The 24,151-nt window shown below is 39.0% G+C and overlaps 4 protein-coding genes across 4 annotated transcripts; all 4 read left to right on the top strand.

Moving 5' to 3' along the window:
• Positions 1 to 1,281: 1,281 nt before the first annotated feature.
• LOC135937333 (major royal jelly protein 1-like) lies at positions 1,282 to 3,356 on the top strand. The gene is made up of 4 exons (XM_065480483.1): positions 1,282 to 1,572; positions 1,819 to 2,394; positions 2,458 to 2,596; positions 2,875 to 3,356. Exons 1-4 carry the CDS (start codon positions 1,282 to 1,284, stop codon positions 3,348 to 3,350), a joined length of 1,482 nt encoding a protein of 493 aa, XP_065336555.1. The 3' UTR covers positions 3,351 to 3,356.
• A 3,009-nt stretch (positions 3,357 to 6,365) lies between these two features.
• LOC135937334 (protein yellow-like) lies at positions 6,366 to 7,270 on the top strand. The gene is made up of 3 exons (XM_065480484.1): positions 6,366 to 6,677; positions 6,879 to 7,058; positions 7,238 to 7,270. Exons 1-3 carry the CDS (start codon positions 6,366 to 6,368, stop codon positions 7,268 to 7,270), a joined length of 525 nt encoding a protein of 174 aa, XP_065336556.1.
• A 6,472-nt stretch (positions 7,271 to 13,742) lies between these two features.
• Positions 13,743 to 17,561, top strand: LOC135936139 (protein yellow-like). Its single transcript, XM_065478849.1, has 5 exons — positions 13,743 to 13,778; positions 13,960 to 14,281; positions 14,809 to 15,408; positions 16,021 to 16,186; positions 16,855 to 17,561. The coding sequence occupies exons 2-4, from the start codon at positions 13,970 to 13,972 to the stop codon at positions 16,159 to 16,161; spliced, it is 1,053 nt and encodes a 350-aa protein (XP_065334921.1). The 5' UTR covers positions 13,743 to 13,778; positions 13,960 to 13,969; the 3' UTR covers positions 16,162 to 16,186; positions 16,855 to 17,561.
• A 2,460-nt stretch (positions 17,562 to 20,021) lies between these two features.
• On the top strand, positions 20,022 to 24,138 carry LOC135937335 (protein yellow-like). The gene is made up of 5 exons (XM_065480485.1): positions 20,022 to 20,098; positions 20,857 to 21,178; positions 21,667 to 22,269; positions 22,631 to 22,796; positions 23,475 to 24,138. Exons 1-4 carry the CDS (start codon positions 20,022 to 20,024, stop codon positions 22,769 to 22,771), a joined length of 1,143 nt encoding a protein of 380 aa, XP_065336557.1. The 3' UTR covers positions 22,772 to 22,796; positions 23,475 to 24,138.
• Positions 24,139 to 24,151: the final 13 nt, after the last annotated feature.

Below are 24,151 nucleotides of genomic sequence, written 5' to 3' on the forward strand. Positions count from 1 at the left end.
GGATCCAGATGCTGCGGAAATTAATCGAGAGAAACAAAACAGATAACGAGGAGCTAAAATCGCTTAATTAATACCACACGCGAGGAATTGAAATCAAGAGTTAAATCACTTCCTATTAACATTAAATATTTCGAGAAATGTCAACTGTTAATTGCAGTCAACAATCCAACTCAATTTAAATCGATCTCCTCTATGTAATCTAAAAAATGTTATTTAACTATCTCATTTTTCGAAATAAAATATATGTATTTGTTTCAATGCAACGAGAAGTTTTTCGAATAAAATGTGTTGTTTTAGTTACCTCTGCAGTAAAATATTAAGCACTTTTAATTATGATCGAATCTTAAAATTAAATACATGGACCAACCGAGAGGCAGGAATTGATTTAAACGCAGCAATAAACAAACTCAACAGCCGTGAGACGCGAGAGGAGCACGAATTAAATAATTTGCGATTAAATTGTTGCCGGCAAGAGCGATAACAAAAACGCTCCACTTCCTCCGCGCACACTTGGCCCTTTCCTGTGTGTATTTTTGTGTTGCTCTAATTAAACAAAACCGCATTTTAGAGTGGGCACGAGCAATTCACACGCCTAGCCACATTTTTGCTTAATTCGGTGGTCATTGTGTTTCACAAGCTGGATTATTTGGATTATTTAATAATCGCAATTGCGAGTGAACATATTATCACGCTATAAAATTTAAGTAAAAATTTATTTTGAATTAAAGATTACGATTTCTCATGGAATTAATTCAATTTTAAAAAAATGACTATAAATGCGTCCGACGGCTTGATAATGAAGTATTTCCTGCAGTCTTTTTAACACACTGCTAAAATCCTCACGTCCTGTTTGCTCACTCTTCTCCTGAAACGTAGAGGAAATTTGTCGAATGTTTCAAACAAGAGTCCCTTTTCAGCAAAATTGAATTTTTAATCAAAATATAACTTTAAAAAATAAAAACTGGCCACTCGATGTGACGTAGCGGACGCATGACAATTATACGTCCGGGCAGTAACCTCCGACCGCATTTGCGACTACGCAAGCGAGATATACGAAGAAATTTCTGCGTCAAGCGGTAAATTGCGGTGATGTTTCCGAGTTGCTTTGCTTTGAAGCACACTGCAGTTGTGTGAGTAGGCTGTGCACCGCGCGTCCATCACCATCTTTTGCTCATCTGTGACTCGAAAAAAAGGGTAAAAAGCATCGCAATTTCTTGTAGAAGAATTACAAAATCTCAAATATCCCACCAGTTTCAAGCCTGAATTATTGTTTAACAAACCATGGCTTCCGTCTACCTTTTGGCCCTTTTGCTCTGCGGTGTGGCCTCAATTGATGCCTCCACGTCCACTCCCGTCATAGAATGGGACAAATTCGACTTCCTGTGGCCGTCAGAGCAGAGAAATCAAGATAATAATCCAGCAAACATCCAACCCAACTTCATGGCAGTGTTTGGTAAGAGGCTGTTCCTCAGTCTCCAACGAGCGAGTGGAATTTCCGCTACCCTGGCGTGGCTGCCAGTCTCCAACAACGCATCTTCGAGACTTCAACCCTTTCCTTCCTGGAATTTGCACGTAAGTGAGCTAAATAGGAAATATTTGTGAACGTATCCCAGCAAGAAATTCGATATCCGTGGATGTATCCGGATGATATACTTCTATACAGCCTGGATATCCCCCTAAGACATCAGGCTGTTCATCCAGATATCCTTTGGACATACCCGTATATCCTTTGGATATCCTGAAGAATATCATACTGAGATAAATTCAAAAAATATTCTTCGAGTGTAAATTTGAGAGTAAAATAGTTTATTTTTAAAGGATTACGGGAATTGCAACAGAATTCAAACGGCTAGAGGTTTGGAGGTTGATCCGTTCGGGCGGCTGTGGTTGTTGGACGACGGCAGCACCACTTGTCCAGCCACCCTCTGGATTTTCAACCTGATCACCAACGACACAATCGAGCTCGTCCACACATTTCCTGACGCAATCGTCTCTCGTGATTTCGGCAAAAGGCTCCTGCACGATTTGGTGGTGCGAGATTCCGTGGCGTACATCACCGACGTCCATTCCAAGCACCTCGTCGTCTTCAGTCTGGAGACGAAAGAATCGTGGTCGGTTGAGACGCAGGGAAAGAAGTTTAGAGCCATCGCCCTGGCTGCAGAGAGTAATCTCTTGTACCTCGCGAGACACAACTCGAGGGAATTGTATTCGGTGGCTCAGTTCAGGGCCAAGGAACGAAACACAACCCTAAATCTGGTTGGCTCCTGGAAAGCTGAGCCCTACCGGATGGTAATTGACAGTGAAAACGTCTTGTTTGCCGCCTTTTATGACCGGAACTACATCTCAACCTGGAATGTCACAGAACAATTCAAAGAACGTCGACTCAGTGAGGAGGTAATAAATATATTTAATCAATAAATGTTAAAGAATTATTTCTGATATTCTCACTGTTCTCAGTTCGGAATATTTAGTGGTCAAAGGAGTCTGTTTTGTTTTGCCTTGGACTCGTTTGGAACTTTTTGGACGTTGATAGACCACGGAGAAAATATGAAGCCAAGGTTTCAATTGCAGATGGTTGCAGAAAGGAATATATCAGGTACCTCAACCCAGCTGAAGGATATCTAAAGGATATTCAGATGATATTCAAAGGATATTCGGATGATATTCAAAGGATGTCTGGGTGATATCCTTTCGATATTAGGATGATATTCAAAGGATATCTGGGTGATATCCTTTTGAACAGCCTATGTCATAGGAGGATATCCTCGGATATCCGATTTCTAGCCGGAAAGGAATGATAAAACATTTTAGATCCGAAATATGTTATGATAAATGAATGATATCCCAATGATATCACGATGTACCTTTTTTCAGGACCAGAACGATACGTAAGTTCGGATAGGACCCCAAACAAAAGCCCCAGTAAGGATCAAGAATTCCAGAAACCAGTCGTTGAGGTTGCGGCCTGCCTTGCCGAAGATTATCATCAGAGCCGATTTTTAAACCTGATCTTGATTTGCTCGAACGTCTTCACCTTTTTTGCGATGGGAGCCGTCATTGTGTGGCTCCTGCTGAAAAGGAAAAACTCAAAGCGCCCGGAGACGACGAACACGGCCGTGGAAAGGCAGCAAGTTTTCGTGCTGTACGACGAAATCGTCAAACCTGTGCCTTGGAACCCAGCGGATTACGGATATGTGACCGCTAATAATGTTCTTCCTCCGAGGCTGTTCGAGCGACCCAGAGAGTACGAGGAAATTGGCCTAGTCAATCCGGAGCCTGTGTACAATGAAATCAGGCCACACAATGTGCTCATGGATTCGCCAACTTACCTGAAACTCTTCCCCGAATAACGGTTTTTTTTTTATTGAACTCTTCACTATGTATTTTTAATATTCTTCTGTATCGGTTAAATGACTTAGAATAATAAAAAATAAATCCAGAACAAAACATATCGTGGCAATTTTATTATCAGTTTCTTGTTGGATAATCTTTTGTGGAAGCATATTCAGGGTTGATTTAATTGAAATTTAAAATCGATACAATTTATAGGAGATTGAAATTCACGACTTTTTACTTGCTACGCGTGGCCATAATAAAATCAGAAGGAATTTAATCACGTTATATGCAACGTGGTCAGCGTTTGTGTCGAGCCGACTGCATACATTCTTCCTTACTTTACTTATAATACAGCGCCCGTGCGCACGGTTTTTTTTATCGAAGCACGTATGCCGCACAAAACTATATATGTTGCAGCCTCTAGCTTACGGGACTAAATCATGAAAAAAAATCGCCAAACAAAAATGTATCAGCACCAAACCCAGCCGATCAACGCGGAGTAGAGCCAAATGAAGAGATCGACAGTAAAAATCACCATTTGGCGCATAGGGGAGTTATGAAAAAATCAGAAGAAAAAAGTGACAAAATTGCGTAGATTTTAGGACCAACGGGGGTGGTGGGGGGTGGTGGGAACCCAAAATTCGTAAAAGTTTGCGGCTAGTTTAACAAATATTAGTTTTTGAGTGTACGAGCCATAGGAACAGAGCTATGAATTTTTAAAGGTGCAAAAACGCGGTTTGTGACAATCCAAAATATTGGTTTTCGGGGGCTGGCCGGGGCCCCGTGGGCCAGAGGGCAATGATTTTCGTGCCGGTCGATGCCCCTCTGTAAGGCACGTTTGCCCATGTGCGGTTTTTCAAAATCAAACCATTCTTCGAATTACCAGAAATTTTTTTCGGCGGAAATTTTGAAAGAAATTAAACTTTTCGGAATTTTTTGCACCCAAATTTTTTTCTACAACACCCAGCCATCCCGGCTAACTATCGAATGAATATAATTTTGAGAGATTTTTTCAAATTTGAACAGAAAAATATATTTTTTGGGTTTTTTCCGTCCGACTCAGAAGGTGCACAGCCGACAATGGTTTTATTTTTATTAGAATTCTACCGCTCGTGCTATCCTCCACCACTACCCCTCATTCGATAGGCATTTTGATTGGCTGTAAATGGCACAACCCTGGCGACCTTTTTCAGGGTACCCTGACCTGAGATAGCGTCCGCAGCGCGTTTTTTATGCTGTTTCAAGCACATTTAGCAATACTTGGCGTAGATTTTTCAACCTCGACCTGCATTGACCTTCCTCAGGTCACCTAGTCAGCGCCATCCCTTATTTTTGACCACATCGAGCGTCAAAATGCTCTTCTCATGCGGTTTTGCACTCGCGGAGTTGAACACGCGGCGCTCGGACGATTTTCTTTAGTTTTGGCATCACTTTCACACACGCAGGGATTAATTAGTGCCTGTGGAGCTTTACTGCAGGCCAGTATTTTTTTTATTAAATTTAGATATCCTTCACATAACATGCTGAGAGGGAGAGCGGATGCATATGTTTTTATCGCGTGGCCAGCAGGATGATTTGCTTTTCGCTCCGGTCGAAAACAGGAAAATGCGACAAATACGGTGTTTTTATTTTCAATCGCGAGCACTTCATAAAAAAATGCTGATTGCCGGCCGCACTTGACTTTGAAAACGCCTTCCCGCCGATCCACATCGCCTTCGCCCGTCGGCAAGAATACTTTACACTCATCTGCAACAAAAAAGGTAGAGCAATATTTTTTAAATATCACTTTTCATAATTAAAAACCTGGAAATAGGGCTGGTATACATAATGGTCCATTATCTCAGCCCTATTTAACATCTTTCTTTGTGCAATGATTTTAAATTCCAAGCTGGAAACGGAGCAAATTTAGGGGGGCGCAGGAGAAACGTTATAATTCATTGGTGTCAATGATGATTTTCACGGTATTTCTGCTGGCTTTTGCTTAAATTTTAATGAATTTTTGTTGACTTTATTCTGCAAGAGAACGAAATTATTAAAAACACCACTGCTGGTCGATAAGGCGCTCGATATGTGCGTCCTGTTCGCGCTATCGCTTCACCAGTGCGCTAACACCCGTTTCTCCTGTTCGCTCATTCCGTTGAAAATTACATGAAATCTCAGAAAATCTCTGTTAAAATAAAATAAACGGTCGGAATACATATTTTCAGTGCGTAATTAAGCAATTTTTTTGCTCTTTTTAACCCTGTCCTGGGGGGATTGTATTTTGAACTAAGTAAGATTAGAGGAGAGAGTTGCAAAAGAAGTGCTGGGCCGAATGGTTTTAATTCTCAACCCCCACAAATAAAATTAACGGCACTTGAGGCTGAATTGCGATCTGTATTGATTACCGCCGGTCAGAAGTCAATATGGCGATGAAAGTTATAGTTGTTTGAATAATCGCCCATTTTGAAGCTGCGCAGTAAACTTGTGCGCATCTTAAGCATGCGCAGTATGTCCAGATCGCTTCTTCATCTCACGGGGAGGCTGAAACTCATCACTGCGCATGCGCGACCTAAATTACAACCTTCTGCGCAGTCGTAATTCCCACCGATAAGCGATCTGTGTTGATTCCTGCCGGTCGCAGAAGTCAATATGGCGTCGAAATAATGCAGGCCAATCTAGTCGGTCAATCAGAAGCGCCAAAGAAGAGGCGTGCCGATCTAATAATTTAATTCCCGTCCATTTTGTTACATTTCCATCAGCCTGGCGTGCCATCTAACGGTCCATTCGCTAATTACCGGGCTAATAAGCTGCTAGTAAAGAAATAAGACGGCATTTTCGAGATGAATTTTTTTAATTTGACGTTTGAAACTATCCCAAAGTTTTATATTATGCCATTTTTATTTTCGTTCGATCTTTTAATTCACTTGAGACTATTCTAGAAACTAAATATAGGATTATAGCAAATAATTTTAACGGTTTTAGGACACAAATTAAGAAATTGTTATAAATTTGATATTTTTATTTTGCTTTCAGATCGAAGACAAAAAATGTCTCCGTTCTTAGCTGCCATCTTTTTGTTCAGCCTGGACGTGGCAAACGCCATTAACTTCACAACCGTCTACGAGTGGGACAAATTCGATTTCATCTGGCCATCAGAAGCGGACACTTCAAATGGACAGATTAAAAATGAATACAGGCCGGAAAATGTTGTTCCTTCATTCATGGCTGTTTTTGGAGAAAGACTGTTTCTAAGCCTTGCTTCAAATACGGGAATTCCCGCCACACTGGTGTGGCTGCCAACGAGCGGAACTTCGACTGCACCTCCAAAGCTCGCTCCTTTCCCTTCCTGGCATTTACATGTGAGTCTCTTAATTACTAAACTGTTTGGAGCTTCATTTCAATCGGGAAAATAACTCATTTAATAGATATTATTTGAACAGTGTCGTCTTAAATGTCGAACAAATTCTTCTTTTTATTTTGCGTCGTTTAAGACTGCACGCAACACATTTCTGAGACTTTGACCCTTCATTTCTCTGAATGATTTTTATTTCTCCTGCCAGAAAAAAGACAAGTGCGACACTATTCAGATGGCCAAGGGTGTGGAAACGGACACTGATGGTCGGTTGTGGGTGCTTGATGATGGTGGCGAGATTTGCCCAAGCAAAATTTGGATATTCAACCTGCTCAACAAGGACACAATCGAGCGCGTTCACCAGTTCCCGGATACAGTCGTCTCTCATGTATATTCCAATAGGTACCTGCGTGATATCGTGCTGGAAAAAACAACAGACGATTATCTAGCGTACATCACGGAGTATAGTTCTGAGCACATCATAGTTTACAACCGAAAAGTGGACAAATCCTGGTCAGTTAAAACACCAGGGAGAAAATGGGTGTCCTTGGCCCTCTCTGCTATCAGGGAAGCGAGACAGTTGTACCTTGCAAGAGTTGAATCCAAAGAACTGTACTCGGTGTCTGTGTCTGAGCTGAAGAATGAAGGCGTTGGAAGCGTTTCTGTGAAATTAATCGGCGAGTGGACTAGAACACCCTACAGAATGTTAATCGACAGTTCCAATGTCTTGCATGCCGCCTTTTACGACCAGGATTACACCTCCAAATGGAATATTTCGGAGCCCTTTCGTGAGAAGCGGTTTCATGAGGTAAAATCTTCCTGTAAAAATAGAATTTTTAGTTCTTTTTGCTCAATGCAACTGTTTGTTTCAACCAAATGAGACAGACTCACCGTCACACTTGAAGATAGAAGTTAACTTCATCATTAATTTGCTACACTAGAAATTTTCAAATTAAATATACGTCCTTTAATTGTGAAGCTAACAATCGAATCAACGCGCTCTTTTAGGTCAGAAGACTGGGTGCTCATTGGCCATTTTCTTTTGCCTTGGACACGAACGGCAATTTATGGATGACGGAGCTAAATGTAACTCGTGGTGGGAATAGGCATAAACTTCTCAAGGCTGCAGTTGGCGCAAAATCGTCCACAGGTAAATAAAATTCAAGGGCACTTTCCAAAGCGAGGAATTTCGGATTAAAAAAAATTGTCAAACATATTTAATCGCATAAGACTTCAATTGCTTCAGTTTCAGAATTTAATTTGGAAGACGAAACACGACCCTCACAATACCAGAGTCTAATAATTTTATTTTTCTGTTCCTGTCAATTTGGCAGACTTGACTTCGCCTCAAACTGCTTCCGCCTTCCCGTTGACCACAATTCTGATTGTAATGCTCGTGATTTTCTTGGTCTTGAGCTGCGCCATCATCGTGTTGCTGACCCTGAGGATGAGAAGAATTCGAAACTCTTCGAGACACATTCCGATGGACAATCGTGCGGAAATCCCGGACGATCCAGTGTACGACGACGTCGCACCTGAAAATTCCGAAGTGTCCAGACCTGAGAATCCTGACAAATCGCTGCACGCTGATCCTGAGAATTTGACCTTGACTAACTACGATTACGTGAGTGCCAGGAGCACTGCTCCTCACATCTACGACGAACCTTTAAGTCTGATATGGACAAACGCGGGAATTCCATCGGAACCGGAGTATGAAGAAGTTTGTTTGAAGGAGCCGGAAAATATTTACGATGACGTCGGACCAGAACCTTCTTCTGCACCCTCAGGGAACGAAACCTCGGGACGCAAGCCGGCAGAGTCGGTGCAGTATCTTGAGATGAAACCGTACAGTGGAGGAACTCGGATTTAGTTTATTTTGCTTTCTCATTTTTTTAATAATCCGTCAGCAAACAGTTTTCTACTGAGACTAATATAAAATATTGTGTTTTGCATTTTAATAAATAGTTAATTAAAAAATATATTTAATCGTCTTTTTTAATAGGCCATAATCTTTTATTTGAGGTACATTAGTATAAATATATTGTGAATTTCCTTTTTAAACACTTAGTTTTTTTATCTTATCAATTTATAAATCTAGAAAAGTTGGTAATGTTAATAAAACTGTCTGAATTATATTTTTCTATTACATCTAGCGAAAATTTCACGAATTTTCTGCCTTTTTAGACATTAAAAATAGTTTTAACTCATGCCGGGCAATTTTCTCGGAAATATAAAGCTAAGAATTCACTAGACTGCAGTAAAAATATCATTTTCTTGAGCAGATATAATTTTGTCTTCCCTTTTTTTAAACTCCATTTCCTGCATTTATGACGTTTTACATTACAAATTTTCTCTGGTTATGCGATTTGCTCTGCGCTCTTGTCGAGCCGGTTGCATAGAATGCCAACAACACTGCGGTGATATGAGGAGGAAATTTCTCCGTGTGGATTTGACGGACGCATGCGCCCACTTGGCAGGGAAAATCACGGGACAGCACTGGACGGTTGCTGCGACTGTGGAGGATTTCTCAACTTCTGGTCAGCGTTTGTGTCGAGCCGACTGCATGCATTCTTCCTTATTTGTAATACAGCGCCCGTGCCAGGTTTTTTAAGAACTACGGGTGCCGCCTCTGAAAGTTATGTTGCAGCCTAGCTTACGTACTACGTAGCCCCTTTATGCTTCTCTATCCGTGTAAAATTATCGCAAAAACGGATGGATCAGCCCCAAACTCGGCCGATTGACGTGAGGCGGTTTCAAATTAAGTGTCCGAAAGTAAAAATCACCCTTTGGCGCATAGGAGAGTAAAGAAAAAAAAATCAGAAGATATTTAAACATTTTGCTTAGATTTTAGGACCAACTGGGGTTGATGGGGGTGGAAAGGGTTTCCAAAATTATCAGAATTTAGCGGCGTGTTTAACGAACATTAGTTTTTGACTGTAGGACCCATAGAAGCCGAGATATAAATTTTTAAATGTGCAAAAACGCGGTTTGTGACATTCCAAAATTTTGGTTTTTGGGGTATTTCCGGGGCCTCGTGTTCCAGAGGGGGATGATTCCCGTGCCAGTCGATGCCCCTTAGAAAGGCACGTTCGCCCATGTGTGGGTTTTCAAAATTAAACCATTTTTCGAAATTGCACGAATTTTTTTCCGCGGAAATTTTGAAAAAATCAAAATTTTCGTTTTTCTTAAATATTAGGTTCCGACCAGTGCCAACTAACGTGGAGGACCATTGCACGTCTGCAAACCGAATTTGGGGTTTTTGAGCTCTTAGAAAAATTAAAATTCGTTTTTTCCGGGTTTTTTCACCGTCCGCCTCTGAAAATGCACCGCCGACAATGGTTTTATTTTTATTAGAATTCGACTGCTCTTGATATCCTCGACCACGACCCCTCATCAGATTGGCATTTTGGTCGGCTTTAAAAGTAAATACCCTGGCGACCTTTTTCAGGGTACCCCGACCTGAGATAGCGTCTGCAACGCTTTTTGTATGCTTTTTCAGCACTTTGTAGCACAACTAGCGATACTTGACGTAGATTTTTCGGCCTCAACCTACACTGACCTTCCTCAGGTCGCCCCACCTGAGAGCTGATTTTACGTGGTTTACCGGCGCCGTCCCTTATTTTTTACTACTCCGCGCGTCAAAATGCTCTTCTCGTGCGGTTTTGCTCTCGCCGTGCTGAGCACGCGGCCGACGATTTTCTTTGGTTTTTATTTTACTTTTAAACGCGCTTTAATCAATTTATAGAAAAATTAATCTTGAGTTTTTTTAGCCGTTTGCGATGCGGCGGAGTTTAATAGAAAAATTAAAATTAATTTTTTTCGTTCTTTCAGCTTAATTTTTGTTAAAATTCAACCGCTCTTCTGTTCGTCGACCACGAAGCCTTATTGCATAGGTCTCGGTCTGGGCTTTAACCCTGAAGACCTTTTTCAGGGTATTCGACCTGACGTCCACTCCCAGGACGGTTTTTGATGTTTATTTTCAGCAATTTCGATAACATTTGACGTTGCTCGGCCAAAATTTGATTATCTCGCCCCCTTTTCCTGACCTTCACCAGGTCGCGCCACCTGATCTTGCGGCCCAACGCGTGCGGTGCCATTCTTTCGAGAGCAATATTTTTCTACTTGCTAAAAGCTAGTTTTCAGTTTCAGTTTAATCTGTCAGCCCGCTTGAGCTTTAGATTGTGGTCGAATTTCTTGCGTTGTACGTGCTCACTTCGAACTCTGCGGCTTTACACACGTCAAGCTCTTATCGAAAATTAATATCCTGTTTTGCTCTGACGTGTTTGCAGCCAACGCATAAAGAAAAAAGTTGCGGCGCATTTTTCTCACAAATTCTTTCTTAATTTTATTTTTTATTTCGGTCAAATCTTCATGGACGCTATTTAAATAGTAAATAAATTGTCCTAAGAAATTTAAAGTACGCAATCTCTGAAAATACTAATATGAACAGGAGTGCAGTTAATTCAAGACCATTTTCATCTTCAGGTCTATCAAAATGAGCACGATTAATGCACTTTTAGGCCTGTCAAGCCGTAAAATTGTCTAAACACCGAATAATTTGGTTCAGTTCGGCACGAATGGCTTGATAGAAGCATGATTTTCGCCTTAAAAATAAACAGGAAGTTTCTAAAACGAGGAGTTGACTATTTCGCAGTGCCAGCAACCCAACGTGGAAGCCAAGGTCCAAAATCCCTAATTAATGCGGTAACCGCCAGTCTTGTTAAACTCGATCTTTTCCTTTCTTCTCCCGTCAGTTAGTCGGGGAATAGTTGTAATTATCTCAGGATTAAATAACTCCAAACCAAACAGTAAATATAATTTTTTTAATTGGATGAAGTTTTTTTAAAACGTCCGGCAAATCACTTCTTTTGCGACTCTCGCCTCTGAAATTACTCAAGAAAATTATTTTTTAAAGTAACAAAATTATCTTGAATTAATAATAAAAATTAGTCATTCATTGATTTAATTGGGAAAAAATTAGATATTGCTTCAGTTCAATGTGAGGGAGGTTTGGAGACGAAGTATTTCCTGTGTATTTTTAATTTTTCCAGGCTCAAGCTGCTCGGCTGTTGCTTCGGCCTTTTTTTAATTCTCCTTTTCAGTGGATTGAGCGAACAGGAGAAACGGGTGCAAGCGCACTGGCGAAGCGATAACACGCGAACAGGACGTACGAATCGAGCGCCTTATCGTCTCACAGTCGAGTCTAACACCAATCGAGGCAAAAAATTGAATAACATTTTAGCAAATAAAACAAATAAACAATCAAAGGACACAAAAACTTATTACAACCACGATTTCTTAAAATCGGGGCTATTTAAATTCAATTTTGGCTTAAAAGAAAAATCAATCAGTTTTTTATTTAAAATATACTCGTCCTCTTGCAGGAACTTCTCTTCCGTCCACGAGTTTGATGAATTTGCGACCTTGATTGGCCGTCGGAGGAGACGCGAGATTCAAGCTTGAATCCCGGCGATTGTCCACTGCGCCTCCGTAACTTTGCTCCGATTCCAGCCTGAAAAATATATGCATGAAAATTAAACAATTTAAAAATAAGGATGGTAGCTCAATTAGATATCTTGCTTTGCAGGAAAAATAAACCCTGTCGTGCCATTAAAAAGCAAAATGGCTGGAAGTGGACAGTGTTGGAGTGTCGGCCTCTGTGGGCGGACTGCAAAAATGGGAAATTGTCTCTGCATTTTTGACCTGATTAAAAACAACAAGAAAATTGGACTGATTCATAAATTTTATTCATTTTTTATTTTTTAGCTGCTTATCGAAGCTGAGTACTCGACCTGACCTCCGCTCCCAAGCCGATTTTTTATACTTTTTCAGCAAATTTCGAGCACACTTGATGGTGCTTGGCCAAAATTTGTACATCTCGGAATACCACCAGCCCTTGACAGGACGCGCCACCTGACCTCGCGGCCTGACAGAACGGAGGGCCAACCGGCGCGAGCCCGTTTTGTGTAATAAAAGATAATATAAATTCTTCCTTAGGGCGTAGTAAAGCCACGCGGTCGAGAATTTTGCCACCAAGTTTCTACGGTCGGGATTGATAAAAAGCGTCTACTTCGATATGAAAAATTCCACTCCCTGCGAATCATATATTTCTTCCTTCAGCATCTTCTTTTGACTCATGAAGGCCGCAAAAGGCCTTTTTGGACTTCTCTCGGCTATAATATTGGAGGTTTTTGTGCGCAGTTGACTGGCTTTTTCACTATTTTTGGCTCTCTCGATATCGGTGCTTGATAAAATTGGCGATAGCAACTTCCTTTTGAATGTTTCTGGAGCAAAACAGCCACGCAATTCTCGTTTCTGTTCGCTACACCCTGAGCAATGCAAAATTCCATTTTTTAAACTAAATTAACCATCGTTGTAGTATCCTTGACACATTTTACAATCACTCGATGCTATGAAGAGAAAATTTCATAATTTATTAAAATAATTTTACTGCTCATCTCATAGGTTGCCATGTCTAGCGTTTCAATGCAGTGCTCGGTGCGGAGGTCAATGGCCCTTGAGTGGGCTGGGTCCCTGCTGGCGGCCTGGTGCGCCCATGATATCCGTTCGTAGTGTTATTGGCCCCCGGAAGTTTCAGCAATCGTGCTAGTGCAGTGGGCGCCCTTCCCGCTCCAAGGACAGCGATAAAAAGAGCAAAAATTAAATCACAAAAATGGTATAAAATCTCCCAAAATATTCATATAGGTCTGCCCTTGGTTATAACCCTTTATTTAAATATATCAATATCAATTGAGGAAGAGTGCAGGGATGAAACATTTCTCCAAAATATTTAAAAACAAAAAATTTGCGAGCTCATTCCATGTAAAGAAAAAAGCAATAAAAATGTTGAGATGGATTCCAATCTCTAAAGAAGAGATTAGTTATTTTTAAAATAAAATATTCACCAATTTTGATTGATTTCTACGTAAGTATTTTGCGCTTAGTCCAATTTTTCGGTGCGTTGTGCAACAAGTTATCACACTTGAGATAAAGCGCGAGAAAAAGCTCTGCGTTGGCTGATTAAAAAGGCTCGAGTTGAAGCAGGAAAAGCCATTCGACATTTCACTCTGCGCCTTTGCTCTCGTTCGCTCCGGCTGATCCTCGAAAGGTTAGTAAATACTTTTTACATTTCATTTAATTGTTTGATTTCTACTAGAATGAATAAGATAAGTTTAGCAACTATTTTTAACGGTTAACTTTTTTTCTTTGAACCATCGCGAATAAATATTTCAGTTCTAAAATGATTTTATCTAAGGTTTTCAATTTCATTTTTATTTTTGCTTTCGCAGCTCAAGCGCAATGTCTCCGCTCGTTGCCGCCATCTTTTTGCATGGCTTGTGCCTGGCCAACGCCGTCAACTTCACAACCGTCTACCAGTGGGATGAATTCGATTTCATCTGGCCATCAGGAACTGATAGTTCAATTGAAGAGATGAAAGAGGACTACAAGCGAGGCAATGCTTATCTTAACTACATGGCTGTTTTTGGAGACAGGCTGTTTCTAAGTCTTGATACGAATTACGGAGTTCCCGCCACTTTGGTGTGGCTGCCAACGAGCGGCTCTTCGACTGCACCTCCAAAACTTGCTCCTTTCCCATCCTGGCATTTACATGTAAGTACATCTGAATGGAAAACTGTTTTAAGCTTTTAATAATTATAACAAATTGGGAAAATTTTTCATTAAATCAACTTATATAAAAGAAAGTATTTTAGCAGTGACTTCTAAGTAGGTAAAATATTATCAATTTACTATTTTTTAAGTTTACGTTGTTTTACAATACGTATCATTTCTAGTCTCGGAACGTTCATTTCTCTGGGTGAGTGAGTAAAAATTTGAATAATATTTTTCTTATAATGAACAACATGTACCAACTTTCCCTTAAGTTAAAATTTTTAGTGCTGTTTTATGCAAAATTACGATTGGAATGGTTACAAAATGAGCTATTTATCTTACACTTTTCGAGTAAAAATCAAAACATCATTCAGTTAGAAATACACACTTTTGTTTAATATTATTAAAAGTTTATTATTTCATTAGTTTCCTTGATATTTTAGAATAATCTGCTTTTAGAATTTATTGTAAAATTTCGATTGATCGGATTCTAGTTAAACAGCAACTGTTTTTATTTCTGTTGCCAGAAAAAAGAAAACTGCGATTCTATTCAGAGGGCCTACGGTATTGATACGGACACTGATGGTCGGTTGTGGGTGATTGATCAAGGAAGTAACAATTGTCCAGGCAAGATTTGGATATTCAACCTTCTCAGTGACGACACAACCGAGCGCGTGCACCAGTTCCCGGATACAGTCGTCTCTCATTCAAAAGATAATAGAGCTCTGCGTGATATCGTGCTCGACAAAACACCAGACGATTACGTTGCGTACATCACGGACGTTCTGTCTGAGCACATCATCGTTTACAACCGAAAAACTGACAAATCCTGGTCGGTTAAAACACCAGAGATAAAATGGTTTTCCTTGGCCCTCTCTCCTATCAGGGAAGCGAGACAGTTGTACCTTGCAAGATTTGGTTCCAACGAAATGTACTCATTGTCTGTTTCTGAGCTGAGGAAAGAAGGCGGAAGCGCTGCTGTCAAATTAATCGGCAAATGGACAGAATATAACCCTTACAGAATGGTAATCGACAGTGGCAATGTCTTGTATGCCACATTTTGGACCCAGAATTACCTCTCCAAATGGAATATTTCGGAGCCCTTTCGTGAGCAGCGGTTTCATGAGGTAATGCTTCCGTTTTAAAATTGATTATGTAGAGAAATTAGAAATTTTAATTCTGCCCCACTAATGTTAAAAATTAAAAAAAAAATCTGCAAATTGAAGGAATTGGTTTGACTTGAATACAAACATATTTTTCCTCAAGATTTAAAGGTCGCTCTTTCCGCAAATTGCAACAATTGGTGAAACCAGTTTTTCGTAACTTTTTGAAATAAAAAAATATTTTTCAACGTTTCAACGGCGAATGGCTGAACCGATTTTGGTTTTCAGCACGTCAAAAAAGCATATTAATTGAAGAATTCAAAATAGCTAGATTGAGTCTGAAATCGCAGCGGAAATGCCTTAAAACCGCTTAAAACAACATTTTTAAGAAAGTGTGTGGTTGCGCCGTCTGTTGGCGGCTTCAATAACTAAGGGTTTATGCAACTGGTCAAATTGACAGATGTACTGTCTCTGTCACACGGGATTTTTTCTGAAAATTGAAATATGAATTTAACACCGTTCTTAATTTGCAACAATAACAATATTCCAAAATAATTGAATATTCGTCCTCTCTCAATATTCCCGACATTTTATGCTTTGTCAAGCTAACAATCGCAATTCACTGCACTCTTTTAGGTCGGAACACTGGGTGGTGCTTATAGGCCATTTACTTTGGCCTTGGACACGAACGGCATTTTATGGATGACGGAGAGAATTGAATCTGAGGGTTGGTCTAAGCCTAGGCATAAACTAGTCAAGGCAGCAGTCGGCGCATGATCATATTTACACAGCACGTCCACAGGTAAATAAAATCAAATTTCTATTGCGAGGATAATACGATAAAAGTTTGGCTTTTACCACAAAATATTTGAATAAATGTATCGATAAAATTTCAAATGTGAAATACCGATTCTCAATTCTAACATTTTGTTCATTTCTTATCTGAAAAATGAACAATAAACGAGTTTGAGTTTTGAATAAAATTATATTTTGTCATTGAGACGCGAGATAAAACGAAACCCTCAATAATTAAGGCAATTTTTAAATTAATAACTTTTTTGGGATCAATATTGCAATATTGAACCCGTCCTTAAAATTCAAGAGATTTGCCAGAAATTCTGAGATCGAACCTTACTTAGTTTTGGAATCTTTCTTGCTTTTAGTTGGATTTTGTTACGTAAAAGCTTATCAATTTATCTAATTATTTTAAATTTTCAAAAAAGTAACCAGCGATTACATACTGTTGTTACCTGAAAAATTAAAGTTGTATATAAATTAATTTTTTCTAGCATATGATATGATCAACACTTTTGACAGTCGGTCAATTTATTCTTTCATAAAAAGATTTTGCTACAATCTAAAAATTTTAATCCAGTCATTCCGTCTAAAATGATTCAAATATCAATTTTTTCTTATTTACATAATTTTTCACATTAAAGTTTTCAATGTGTCCAATTGAATTGATTACAGTTCCATAGCCAACTCGAACAACTCTGCATGAAACCACAGAAACACAAAAGAAAACCACAGCATCACCCACATCATCCTCTCGTTATCGATCTACTCCTCCTCCTTCTTTAACCTCTAGAAAAACGCAGACTACTTATTGGAGTCCTAAATCTGAGGTCACAGAGTCCATTTCTTCGGAAGACCAAATAGTGACCACAGAGTTTAACCTCCCTCCCATTCCCGATCGTTCCACCACAACCATGACTACGCCTCCAGCACAAGGAACAACATCAGTGACCACGTCTCCTCGTCGGATTCCTGTTCCTGAGACCACGATGAGTATTCCCTCAGAAGCAACGAATCGGCAGATTTTTACCACGGCTTCTAGCCAGCCCTCGTCTGCCCTTCCCTTGAATGAACGTCAGAACGAAAACTCGGGACGTAAGCCAACAGAGTCGGTGCAGTATCTTGAGGTGTTGCCTAAGAGTGGATAAACTCGGCTTATAATTTACTATATTGTTTTCTCATTTAGCATAAATATCTTTTAGCATACAGTTGTCTACTGAGACTTTTATATTAAACAATTTGTGTTGTGTTTTGATAGTAAATAGTTCATTTAAAAATGTAATAAAGCTGAAAATAATCGCTATTTCGTTTCTTAGTAGAATAATCTTTTATTTGTAAGAATATTTCAAGGTTAATAAAAATATACCTATTTCATATCCCTAAATAAATTGTTCTTTTTTTATCTAATCCATTTAGAGCTCTATGTTTTAATGCTCCTTCAAAATTACTACCTTGTAATTTATTGGTGTCAATTATGATTTTCACGCTATACCTGCTGGCTTTTGATTAAATTTTAATCAATTTTTGTTGACTTTATTCTGCGAGAGAACGAAATTTTTAAAAACACCGCTGCTGGATTTGTACGTCCTGTTTGCGTTATCGCTTCGCCAGTGCGCTTTAACATATGTTTCTCCTGATCGCTCAATCCAATTAACATTACATAAATAAAAACAAAGCAATTTGTGTTAGGAAAAATTAAAAAAATTAGCGGGAAATGCTTGGTCTCTACGACGCCTCCTTCAATAAATCTAGAAATGTTGGTTATGCTAATAAAACTGTCTGAATTGTAATTTTGTATCAAATCTAGCAAAAATTTCTTGAATTTTCTGCCGTTTTTAGACATTGAAAATAATTTAAACTCGTGCTGGGAAATTTTCTCGGAAAGATAAAGCTTAGAATTTCCTCCGTTTATTAAATTAACCTTAACAATTAAACAACCAGCTTGATTTTGCTGTGCGGCAGACAGTTGTTTGTTTAATTTTAAATAAAAATTCATTTATAGTTCGATGATCAAGCTGTTTCGTATGGCGGAGTAAATTTTCTCTATTTATGCGATTTGCTCTACGCTCTTGTCGAGCCGGTTGCGTAAAATGCCAACAACACTGCGGTGATATGAGGAAGAAATTTCTCCGTGTGGATTTGACGGACGCATGCGCCCACTTGGCAGGGAAAATCACGGGACAGCACTGGACGGTTGCTGCGCCTGTGGAGGATTTCTCAACTCCTGGTCAGCGTTTGTGTCGAGCCGACTGCATGCATTCTTCCTTATTTGTAATACAGCGCCCCGGCTGAGTTTTTCTCGAACTGCGGGTGCCGCCTCTGAAAGTTATGTTGCAGCCTAGCTTACGGAGCCCCATAAAGCTTCATCCAAACACCGAATAATTTTGTCCAGTTTGGCACGAATGGCTTGTCTAGAAGCATGATTTTCGCCTTAAAAATGAACAGGAAGCTTGTAATGCGAGGAATTGACTATTTCGCAGTGCCAGCAACCCAACGTGGAAGCCAAGGACCAAAATCCCTAATTAATGCGGTAACCGCCAGTCTCGTTGAACTCGATCTTTTCCTTTCTTCTCCCGTCAGTTAGTCGGGGGATAGTTATAATTAGCTCAGGATTAAATAACTCCAAACCAAACAATAAATAGAATTTTTTTAATTGGATGAAGTTTTTTTAAAACGTCCGGCAAATCACTTCTTTTGCGACTCTCGCCTCAGAAATTACTCATGAAAATAATTTTTAAAAGTAACAAAATTATCTTGAATTAATAATAAAAATTAGTCATTCATTGATTTAATTGGGAAAAAATTAGATATTGCTTCAGTTCAATGTGAGGGAGGTGTGGAGACGAAGTATTTCCTGTGTATTTTTAATTTTTCCAGGCTCAAGCTGCTCAGCTGTTGCTTCGGTTTTTTTAATTCTCCTTTTCAGTGGATTGAGCGAACAGGAGAAACGGGTGCAAGCGCACTGGCGAAGCGATAACACGCGAACAGGACGTACGAATCGAGCGCCTTATCGTCTCACAGTCGAGTCTAACATCAATCGGGGCAAAAAAATTGAATGACATTTTAGCAATGAAAACAAACAAACAATCAAAGGACACAAAAACTTATTACAACCACGATTTCTTAAAATTTGGGCTATTTACATTCAATTTTGGCTTAAAAGAAAAATCAATCAGTTTTTTATTTAAAATATGCTCGTCCTTGCAGGAACTTCTCTTCCATCCACGAGTTTGATGAATTTTCGACCTTGATTGGCCGTCGGAGGAGAGCAAAACAAAAGCTTTGCTGAACGCGAGATTCAAGCTTGAGAACTTGAACTTTGCTAAGAGCGTAACTTTGCTCCGTTTGGAACGTGATGAAAAATATGCATGAAAGTAAAAGAATCAAAAAATAAGGATGGTAGCTCAAATAGATATCTTCCTTTGCAGGAAAAATAAACCCTGTCGTGCCATTAAAAAGCAAATTGGCTGGAAGTGGACAGTGTTGGAGTGTCGGCCTCTGTAGGCGGACGGCGAAAATGGGAAATTGTCTCTGCATTTTTGACCTGATTAAAAACAACAAGAAAATTGGACTGATTCATAAATTTTATTCATTTTTTGGGCTCTCTCGATATCGGTGCTTGATAAAATTGATAGCAACTTCCTTTCGAGTGTTTCTGGAGCAAGACAGCCACGCAATTCTCGTTTCTGTCCGCTACACCCTGAGCAATGCAAAATTCCATTTTTTTAACTAAATTAACCATCGTTGTAGTATCCTTGACACATTTTACAATCACTCTATGTTATTATCAGAAAATTTCATAATTTATTAAAATAATTTTACCGCTCATCTCATGGGTTGCCATGTCTAGCGTTTCAATGCAGTGCTCGGTGCGGAGGTCAATGGCCCTTGAGTGGGCTGGGTCCCTGCTGGCGGCCTGGTGCGCCCATGATATCCGTTCGTAGTGTTATTGGCCCCCGGAAGTTTCAGCAATCGTGCTAGTGCAGTGCGCGCCATTCCCGCTCCAAGGACAGCGATAAAAAGAGCAAAAAGTAAATCACAAAAATGGTATAAAATCTCCCAAAATATTCATAGGTCTGCCCTTGGTTTTAACCCTTTATTTAAATATATCAATAACAATTGAGGAAGAGTGCAGGGTCAAAACATCTCTCCAAAAATATTTAAAAACAAAATATTTGCGAGCTTATTCCATGTAAAGAAAAGAGCAATAAAAATGTTGAAATGGATTCAAATCCCTAAAGCTTAGATTAGTTATTTTTAAAATGAAATATTCACCAATTTTGATTGATTTCTATGTAAATATTTTGCGCTTAGTCCAATTTTTCGGTGCGTTGTGCGACAAGTTATCACACTTGAGATAAGGCGCGAGAAAAAGCTCTGCGTTGGCTGATTAAAAAGGCTCGAGTTGAAGCAGGAAAAGCCATTCGGCATTTCACTCTGCGCCTTTGCTCTCGTTCGCTCCGGCGGTTCCTCGAAAGGTTAGTACAAATACTTTTTACATTTTTCAGTTATTTCCAGTCGTTTATTTAATTGTTTGATTTCTACTAGAATGAATAAGTATAGTTTAGGAAATATTTTTAACGGTATTTTTTTCTATAAACACTCGCGCATAAATATCTCGGTTCTAAAATTCTTTTATCTAAGGTTTTAAATTTCATTTTATTTTTGCTTTCGCAGCTCAAGCGCAATGTCTCCGTTCGTTGCTGCCATCTTTTTGCTTGGCATTTGCCTTGCCAATGCTGTCAACTTCACAACCGTCTACGAGTGGGAAACATTCGATTTCATCTGGCCATCAGGAACTGATAGTTCAATTGAAGAGATGAAAGAGGACTACAAGCGAGGCAATGCTTATCTTAACTACATGGCTGTTTTTGGAGACAGGCTGTTTCTAAGTCTTGATACGAATTACGGAGTTCCCGCCACTTTGGTGTGGCTGCCAACGAGCGGCTCTTCGACTGCACCTCCAAAACTTGCTCCTTTCCCATCCTGGCATTTACATGTAAGTACATCTGAATGGAAAACTGTTTTAAGCTTTTAATAATTATAACAAATTGGGAAAATTTTTCATTAAATCAACTTATATAAAAGAAAGTATTTTAGCAGTGACTTCTAAGTAGGTAAAATATTTTCAAATTACCATTTTTTTTTAAATTTTACGTTGTTTTACAATACGTATCATTTCTATTCTCGGAACGTTCATTCCTCTGGGTGAGTCACAGTAAAAAATGGAATAATATTTTACTTATAATCAACAAAATTAAGATTGGAATCTGGAATGGTTACAAAATGAGCCATTCATCTTACTTTTCGAGTAAAAAGCAAAAGATCATTTAGTTAAAAATAAACATTTTTGTTTAGTATTATTAAAAGTATATTATTTCATTAGTTTCCTTGATATTTTAGAATAATCTGCTATTAGAATTTATTGTAAAATTTCGATTGATCGGATTCTAGTTAAACAGCAACTGTTTTTATTTCTGTTGACAGAAAAAAGAAAACTGCAATTCTATTCAGAGGGCCTACGGTATTGACACGGACACTGATGGACGGTTGTGGGTCGTTGATCAAGGAAGTATTAATTGTCCAGGCAAGATTTGGATATTCAATCTGCTTAACAACGACCAAACCGAGCGCGAGCACCAGTTCCCGGACGCAGTCGTCTCTCATTCAAAAGATAAAAGGGCCCTGCGTGATATGGTGCTCGACAAAACAACAGACGATTATCTTGCGTACATCACGGACGTTTGGTCTGAGCACATAATCGTGTACAGCCGAAAAATGGACAAATCCTGGTCAGTTAAAACACCAGAGATAAAATGGTTTTCCTTGGCCCTCTCTCATCCTATCAGGGAAGCGAGACAGTTGTACCTTGCAAGATTTGGTTCCAATAAACTGTATTCGGTGTTTGTGTCTGAGCTGAAGAATGAAGGCGGAAGCGCTGCTGTCAAATTCATCGGCAAATGGACAGAATATAACCCTTACAGAATGGTAATCGACAGTGGCAATGTCTTGTATGCCACCTTTTGGACCCAGAATTACCTCTCCAAATGGAATATTTCGGAGCCCTTTAATGAGCAGTGGTTTTATGAGGTAATGCTTCCCTTTTAAAATCGATTATGTGGAAAAATTAGAAATATTAATTCCGCCCCACTAATGTTAAAAACTAAAAAAATCTGCAAATTGAATTAATTGGTTTGACTTTAATACAAACATATTTTTCCTCAAGATTTAAAGGTTGCTCTTTCCGCAAATTGCAACAATTGGTGAAACCTGTTTTTCGTAACCCAATTATAGACAGACGTACTGTCTCTGTCGTATGGGATTTTTTCTGAAAATTGAAATATGAATTGAACACCGTTCTTAATTTGCAACAATAACAATATTTCAAATTGAATATTCCCGACAAATTATGCTTTGTCAAGCTAACAATCCATTCACTGCACCCTTTTAGGTTGGAAGACGGCGTGGTGCTCATAGGCCATTTACTTTTGCCTTTGACACGAACGGCATTTTATGGATGACGCAGAGAGATGAATCTGAGGGTTGGTCTAAGGCTTGGCATAAACTAGTCAAGGCTGCAGTCGGCGCATGATCGTATTTATTCGGCACGTCCACAGGTAAATAAAATCCAATTTTTATTGCGAGGATAATACGACAAAATTTAGGCATTTACCACAAAATATTTGTATTAATGTATCTATAAAATTTCAAATATGAAATACCGATTCTCAATTCTAACATTTTGTTCATTTCTAGTCCGAAAAAACGAACAATAAACGAGTTTGAGCTAAATTTTTTATCTGAATAAAATTATATTTTGTCATTGAGATGCGAGATAAAACGAAACCTCAATAATTAAGCCAATTTTTAAATTAATAACTTTTTTGGGATCAATATTGCAATATTGAACCCGTCCTTAAAATTCAAGAGATTTGCCAGAAATTCTGAGATCGAATCTTAATTAATTTTGGAATCTTTCTTGCTTTTAGTTGGATTTTGTTCGGTAAAAACTCATCTATCTATCTAATTATTTTGGATTTTCAAAAAAGTAACCAGCGATTACATACTGTTGTTACCTGAAAAATTAAAGTTGTATATAAATTAATTTTTTCTAGCATATGAAATGATCAACACTTGACAGTCGGTCAGTTTATTCTTTCATAAAAAGATTTTTGCAACAATCTAAAAATTTTAATTCAGTCATTCCGTCTAAAATGATTTAAATATCAATTTTTTATTATTTACATAATTTTTCACATTAAAGTTTTCAATGTGCCCAATTGAATTGATTACAGTTCCATAGCCAACTCGAACAACTCTGCATGAAACCACAGAAATACAAAAGAAAACCACAGCATCAACCACTACTTCATCCACTCGTTATCGATCTACTCCTCCTCCTCCCTCTTTAACCTCTAGAAAAACGCAGACTACTCCTAAATCTGAGGTCACAGAGTCCATTTCTTCGGAAGACCAAATAGTGACCACAGAGTTTAACCTTTCTCCCATTCCCGATCGTTCCACCACAACCATGACTACGCCTCCAGCACAAGGAACAACATCAGTGACCACGTCTCCTCGTCGGATTCCTGTTCCTGAGACCACGATGAGTCTTCCCACACAAGCACCGAATGGGCAGATTTTCACCACGGCTTCTAGCCAGCCTTCGTCTGCCCTTCCCTTGAATGAACGTCAGAACGAAAACTCGGGACGTAAGCCAACAGAGTCGGTGCAATATCTTGAGGTGTTGCCTAACAGTGGCTAAACTCGGCTTATAATTTACTATATTGTTTTCTCATTTAGCATAAATATCTTTTAGCATACAGTTGTCTACTGAGACTTATATTAAACAATTTGTGTTGTGTTTTAAAAATAAATACAATAGAGTTGAACATAATCGATATTTCGCTTTTTAACAGAATTATCTTTTATTTGTAAGAATGCTTAGAGGTTAATAAAAATATCTACCAAA

Source organism: Cloeon dipterum, chromosome 2 (assembly GCF_949628265.1).
Source record: "Cloeon dipterum chromosome 2, ieCloDipt1.1, whole genome shotgun sequence".
NCBI lineage: Eukaryota > Metazoa > Arthropoda > Insecta > Ephemeroptera > Baetidae > Cloeon > Cloeon dipterum.

What these genes read in the sequence shown, in the direction of transcription:
- LOC135937335 (XM_065480485.1), top strand. Translation starts at nt 20,022, where the DNA reads ATGTCTAGCGTTTCAATGCAGTGCTCGGTGCGGAGGTCAATGGCCCTT. An exon ending in GGGTCCCTGCTGGCGGCCTG is followed by an intron (nt 20,099 to 20,856) that starts GTGCGCCCATGA and finishes TTGCTTTCGCAG; the next exon opens with CTCAAGCGCAATGTCTCCGT. An exon ending in TCCCATCCTGGCATTTACAT is followed by an intron (nt 21,179 to 21,666) that starts GTAAGTACATCT and finishes TTCTGTTGACAG; the next exon opens with AAAAAAGAAAACTGCAATTC.
- LOC135937333 (XM_065480483.1), top strand. Translation starts at nt 1,282, where the DNA reads ATGGCTTCCGTCTACCTTTTGGCCCTTTTGCTCTGCGGTGTGGCCTCA. An exon ending in TTCCTTCCTGGAATTTGCAC is followed by an intron (nt 1,573 to 1,818) that starts GTAAGTGAGCTA and finishes TTATTTTTAAAG; the next exon opens with GATTACGGGAATTGCAACAG. An exon ending in TGCAGAAAGGAATATATCAG is followed by an intron (nt 2,597 to 2,874) that starts GTACCTCAACCC and finishes ACCTTTTTTCAG; the next exon opens with GACCAGAACGATACGTAAGT.
- LOC135937334 (XM_065480484.1), top strand. Translation starts at nt 6,366, where the DNA reads ATGTCTCCGTTCTTAGCTGCCATCTTTTTGTTCAGCCTGGACGTGGCA. An exon ending in TCCCTTCCTGGCATTTACAT is followed by an intron (nt 6,678 to 6,878) that starts GTGAGTCTCTTA and finishes TTCTCCTGCCAG; the next exon opens with AAAAAAGACAAGTGCGACAC. An exon ending in CGGATACAGTCGTCTCTCAT is followed by an intron (nt 7,059 to 7,237) that starts GTATATTCCAAT and finishes CTCTGCTATCAG; the next exon opens with GGAAGCGAGACAGTTGTACC.
- LOC135936139 (XM_065478849.1), top strand. Translation starts at nt 13,970, where the DNA reads ATGTCTCCGCTCGTTGCCGCCATCTTTTTGCATGGCTTGTGCCTGGCC. An exon ending in TCCCATCCTGGCATTTACAT is followed by an intron (nt 14,282 to 14,808) that starts GTAAGTACATCT and finishes TTCTGTTGCCAG; the next exon opens with AAAAAAGAAAACTGCGATTC. An exon ending in GTGAGCAGCGGTTTCATGAG is followed by an intron (nt 15,409 to 16,020) that starts GTAATGCTTCCG and finishes GCACTCTTTTAG; the next exon opens with GTCGGAACACTGGGTGGTGC.